General features: G+C 43.6%; 1 protein-coding gene across 1 annotated transcript in view; it reads right to left on the bottom strand.

The window, feature by feature from the left end:
* Window positions 1-2,055: 2,055 nt before the first annotated feature.
* Window positions 2,056-6,000, bottom strand: part of acin1a (apoptotic chromatin condensation inducer 1a) — a 31,226-nt gene continuing 27,281 nt past the window's right edge. Inside the window, exons 51-55 of the mRNA XM_029453391.1 lie at window positions 4,478-4,585; window positions 4,268-4,375; window positions 3,881-4,181; window positions 3,432-3,532; window positions 2,056-3,324 (exon numbers count right to left, since the gene is read on the bottom strand). Coding sequence (XP_029309251.1) covers window positions 2,977-3,324; window positions 3,432-3,532; window positions 3,881-4,181; window positions 4,268-4,375; window positions 4,478-4,585 — 966 coding nt within the window. The 3' untranslated portion in view covers window positions 2,056-2,976. The remainder of the gene's footprint in view (window positions 3,325-3,431; window positions 3,533-3,880; window positions 4,182-4,267; window positions 4,376-4,477; window positions 4,586-6,000) is intronic.

Below are 6,000 nucleotides of genomic sequence, written 5' to 3'. Positions count from 1 at the left end.
GTGAGGGGAGGACTTAAAGAGGAGGGGGGTGGGTGTGTATGTATCAAGAGAGGTTTGAACTTCAAGGAGTGGTAAGACTGAGTGTCAAGATATCGCTGTCTTTCATCATCTCTCCAAACTCTTCTCACGTGTTTTCACGACACAGGCCAGCTTCCCTTTAGTCAAAGAATAAAAGGAAAGAGCAAGTATGCATGTGTGAGAGGGGGGGGGGGGGGGTAAATAGGATTCAGACAGAGAAAGAAAACTTCAAGTCAGAGGAGAGTAAGAGCAAAGCCAGTGAGACATGCAGAGATCAGAAAGGCCACATCAGAGGTTGCCTTTGAAAGTGGAGCTCAGTGGGCCTCTGTGCTGAGTTCCTAACAGTGCTGGACAAAGACCTATGTGGTTACACTGAGGCGGGGAGGAGAAGAGGAGGCGGACTGCTTACAGAGCGAAAACATATTGTTTTTACTGCCAACTCAACAGCATGAGAGCCTTGCTCAGCTGACTGGCTGGTCATGGAGGCCTTTACCAATGACCTGAGCTCTGTGCCAGACACACCTGGTCTGCTGTGGTTCTCCAGCTGTCACTCGTGGTTCTGTAAAAGACCCACAACTGTGGAAACATTGTTTAGAGTCATTTCTTCATTTTGAGCTCAACTGAGCGAATCCTGGGTTAAAGCATTAACATAAAGGTATGGTCAAGACTTCCACAAGGTGGAATTTGCAAACTAAAGTTCTTCTTAAGCTTCTTTCCCATTGGACAAAAAACCCACTAACATCTGGCTTTTGTCTTCAGTGGGAAAGGTTACAATCGGCGTTCATTACGGGACAAATGTCTGCAGAAGTGACAGTAATTATCGGTGATGGAAACATGGACACATGAATCTTCACCCCTCTTACAGTGCAATGCTAGAAGTTACGTTGAAGTGAATATATAATAAATACAAATAAAGACAAGGGGGGGGGCAATTAATATAATTGATTAATTTACTGAACAATCTTAAATCTTTAAGATTTAAGTTGTTCTCATGAAAATGTCATTTAAAAAAGTATGTTTGATATTAGCGACCAATGACGTCCTGCGTCTTGCCCAAGGGAGACATACCAGTAAATAACCAAAAGAATGGCAAGCCAAAAGGTTTGTGGTGAGAGATCGCATTTGGGGTTGTCTGCAGTGAGAACTCCAGCAGTCTGTTACCACAGTCCTGCTTTTTACTTTAACACACTCTGTCCTCAGACTCAACACAATCTCTTCTAGCTTTTCATTTTGCCAACACATCATCACTTTGCCCTGAACTTCAACTTATCTTCGTACAAACCAACACACACACTCAATTACGCTTTTCTCTGCCTGCTTGCTAGATAAAACAAACATTAGGAGATGAAAGACCAAATCTTTCTCCAGTGTCTTATTCCAACTACTCAGAAATGTGTTCTTGGGTTGCCAGAGATGCCAGGGTGAAGGATTCACTTGTCCTCCCAGAGTCCAGACACAGAGTGTTGCATCAGGGCAGAAAAATGTTCTGCTCAGCGACCATAGGGCTGTAATTACATAGGAGCACTGCTGAGCTCTGCAGGATGAACGTCAAGACCGGAGAGATGGAACAAGGGAAGAGAAGAGCGCAAATACAAGATTTACAGCAGAGAAGGGCAGGGCGGGTAACACTGATAGATGGTACAGAGGGTTATCACTCCCAACTTAAAAGGAAACCCCAAGAGTAGGATGAATGTTAAATCCTCATCACCTAAGCACAACAGGGAACAAAGGAAAATGTCCACTAGAGATAGAAGTGGCTGGCAGATCAGTGTACCCTTCCTATTGAGTTTTAGCTTGAGTGCATAAAGTCATTCCCCTCTCGTCTAATGCCCTGACTGACCGGGCACACAATGTGGTGTGACTGACACCTTGTGGATTTGATGAGTAACCGCAGATTTAACTGTTTACTTTGCTTGAACTATAAATTATACCCAGTAATTAGTATGAAATTACACTTTTGCATCCCCAGGACCAAGTGAATAAATTACACTACGCACCCCTTCGGCAGGCAGAATGGAGAAAGAAACATCACAGTAATTTCAAATTTCAAATTTTATTATTTGTACATTCACCACTGATAGGCGTACTCAAAGAAGAAATAAAAAACAAACAAAAAAAACACCTTTGTACTAACATGATAAAATAAAGATTAAAAAACAATATTAAAACCATTGGTGAGAAAACTCATAATGCAACCTCTGTTCTTGGGCCTGTATCGACACTACAGGGTAAGAGACGTGGAGGAAGAGGAGGAAGAAGAGAATCAATGAGTACATAATCATAACTTGTGTCAGGTGTGACAGATGTGGACTCTCCCCCACAGAGAATAGTCTCATCTCTTAACTAAATACAGGGAGAGAGGAACAATGCATTGCCTTAGTAGTTATTCCACACCTGTCCAAAAAATACCCCAGAGCTGCCTCATTTAAAGACTTGATTTTGAGTAATCTTATATGTCTGTACAAAATGCCAAACACACCTATTCCAATATTTTCAGATTATGCAAGCCTCAGAGGGCAGTTTTCTCTTTAGGCAGGACTGGGAAGGAGAGCCTTGGACTACATGCAGCAACAAAAGATTCCAGAGCTGTTAAAACACTGAGGCGACGACAAGTGATTGCAAATCATAATTGGCACCTACACTTTGGGGCAAATGGGGAACATCGGGGAAGAATTACCCAGCGCGCCATACTGCGAAACCGTCAAGACAAAAGAACTTAAGGAAAAGAGGCAAACGTATAAAGAAATATATCAAATCTTGACAGAAGCGCAACATACAGCACTCTGGGAAACAACACTGCAAAAGACCATGGTCCCCTTTAAGCATGACTGTGTAGGTGTAGATGTGCTTTAAAAAAGGTGACAATTTGAGAGATGGAGACGACATCAGTTGGTCCTCTGTTGGGTCTTAGTTGTAACAAAGTACATGTAGTGAAAGGCAAATGGAAGAGGGTGGTCTCTAGGACAGTTCCATCAGTTGATTAGCCATTAACGTCGCCGTTCTCGTGGGTCGCTGCGGCTGGCGTCGGCCCCCGCCTGCCGCACGGCCCTCTGGCCTACGGTAGCCATCCCTGCGTTTGTCGTTCTCCCTTTCCCTCTCCCTACCTCGGTCTCTGTCCCTCTCTCTGTCCCTGTCCTTTTCCTTTTCCTTCTCACCCTCACTCCGCTCTGCAGTTGGGCCGCCTCCGGCTTTCATCCTCTCCTTGCGCTCCTCTTCCCTTTTTTTCTCCTCCTCCTCATCTAGCTCCTTCCTCCGTTTCTCACGCTCCTTCATCCGTTCTGCTCTGGCGGCTTCCCGTTGAACAATCTACAATGACGAAAATCAGATCAATACTTTAAGTCTTACAAGTTATCTAGGCCAGGTACTTTACATTAAAGCAACAAGCAAAGAGTATAAACTTCTATGTGTCTCACCATTTCATCTGTGAGTGGAAGCCAGTATATGCAAGGAGCCGCTTTAGTTTTGCGGAACAGATCATCAAGCAGCTTTGCCGGCGGATCCTCGGCCGTTTTCTCTGTCAAAACAAACGTACATATTAGGGCTGCAACACGACTGCTAACAATTCTATTTATAATCGAATATATATCTCAATTAATTGTTTTATAAAATGTCAGATAGTGAAAAATGTCTATCACACTATCCAAAAGCTCAAAGTGACGTCTTCAAATGTCTTACAATTGAGAAGGTGGAAACAATGAAGCATTTTAACTTGAAAGAGAAATGAGCGAATTGAATGAAGCATTATCAAAATAATACCTAATCGACTAATAGATGAATTGTTTCAGCTCTACCCAGTATTAACCAAAAGTCTATTTCACCTAATGTAATAAAGACAGTCTAATCTCATGACTGCATCTCTTACCTTTCTTCTCAGGCTTCTTCTCCTTGCTCTTCCCCCTCTCCTTGCGGCGTTTCTCTCTGGAGCGTGACCTCTGGGGTTCTCCCTCCTTCTCCTCACCGGGTTTCCCAAACTCTCGGACCTTGTCGCGGTCCCACTCCCGCTCTGCCCTGGCCTTCTCTCGGCGCTCCATCTCGCGCTCACGCTCGGCCCACTGGTCTCGCTCGGGGAAGAGAGAGGGCAGGCCCGATGTTCGACCACGCCCGGAGCCAGGCCCCTGCTCCTCTGCTCCGGGTCTGTCTGCCAAGCCTTTGTGGAAGTCCACCTACGAAGCAGAGATATGCTCAGGCTACAGATGGCTAAGCATTGTGGGCGTAAAAGAAAAACAGACTGATAACAATAAGGTCTTACCTCATCCTGCTGGCAGAACTCTACGCTTAGGACTTTCGGATTGCTCTGAGGCCATTTCACTCCATGAAGAGCTGCACGAGTAGCAACCGCCTCCTCTGAGCTACAGTACTAAACACAAAGACAATAGGATGAGACACAGAAGGTGTCTCTCGGGCAAAAAGCAGTATGGCTCAGATCTAACAGAGCAAACACAAGCTTGCAACAACTCACAGTGACGTAGCAGTGAGACTTGATTTTGTCAATCCAGAAGGCCTCGTCCACCAGGGTGCCAGTTCTGCTGAGCAGCTCCTTAAGCTGCCCCAGAGTGAACGGCCTCACCTAAAGAAAATGAAAAAGACTCATCAAAAGACTACCAGACATGCATACATTAACACAATTCATATTCAAATATATACTGCATATAGCATAAACTTATGCAGTGAACTGCACTGATCATTCTGGCATCACTTTAGACTGTCATTCACAATATACAGGACTGTCTCAGAAAATTTGAATATTGTGATAAAGTTCTTTATTTTCTGTAATGCAATTAAAAAAACAAAAATGTCATGCATTCTGGATTCATTACAAATCAACTGAAATATTGCAAGCCTTTTATTATTTTAATATTGCTGATTATGGCTCACAGCTTAAGAAAACTCAAATCCTATCTCAAAAAATTAGAATACCGTATTTTCCGCACTATAAGGCGCACTTAAAAGCCTTTAATTTTCTCAAAAAGCGACAGTGCGCCTTATAACCCGGAGCGCTTTATATATGGATTAATTCTGGTTGTGTTTACTGATCTCGAAGCGATTTTGTGTGGTACACGGCGCTCTGTCAAAATGTTTTAGTACGACTTTTGTAAACTACAAAGCCGCACTGTGCTGCCTATTTCTATGTTTATAGAGTTGGGACATGTTTTTTGACTCAGAGTGAGCACTCCTTGGTTTGTTGGTTTGCTGGGGGCGTGTCAGAGTGAGCGCTTCTGCTTTGCGAGGATCTTTGTTTACGGAGCTGCGAGATCAACACGTGGAGCAGAGACGCTAAAAAACTGTGTTTGTGTCTGTGATGCTTGAGCCTTGGAAACTATTTGTCTTTTTACGAAGTAAAATAAGAACAGTAAAGTCAAGAAAGCAAACCTTGCATCTTTATTGGAGGACTTTTGCATGTTAGCTAACTGTCTAGCTACGCATAGGGATACGCGCTGTACTTGCATAACACGCACCGCTTGCAGCATTACGGCTACCGTAGTCAGGAGCGTCGCGGAGTAATACATACTGTGCTTCACCATAATATTACAGTGTGTGTGTATAAGGACCCCAAAATGGCACCTGTCAAGAGACACGCTTACGACGCGGACTTCAAACTCAAGGCTATCAGTCACGCAGTAGAACATGGGAATAGAGAGAATTCAACATTAATGAATCAATGGTACGGAAGTGGAGGAAGCAAGAAGATGACGTTTGATTTGGCGGTATCAGACTGTTTTTTTTACGTGTTACAACTGAACAAGGTTGGGAGTTATTGTGAATACGCTCATTAACGTTTGAACAATGTTGAGTTATTGTGAACACGTTTAATAAAGTTTGACTGACTGACTTATCTGACTGTTTTGTTTCGCTTAATGCGCCTTATAGTCCGGTGCGCTTTATATATGAAAACAGATCGAAAATAGACCATTCATTGACAGTGCGCCTTATAATCCAGTGCGCTCTATAGTGCGGAAAATACGGTAGTTCCTCAGACCAAGT

The sequence above is a fragment of the Cottoperca gobio genome, chromosome 17 (genome assembly GCF_900634415.1).
Source record: "Cottoperca gobio chromosome 17, fCotGob3.1, whole genome shotgun sequence".
Taxonomy (NCBI): Eukaryota; Metazoa; Chordata; class Actinopteri; order Perciformes; family Bovichtidae; genus Cottoperca; species Cottoperca gobio.
Note: the sequence above shows the minus strand (reverse complement) of the source record. Positions and strands in the feature narration are given on the sequence as shown.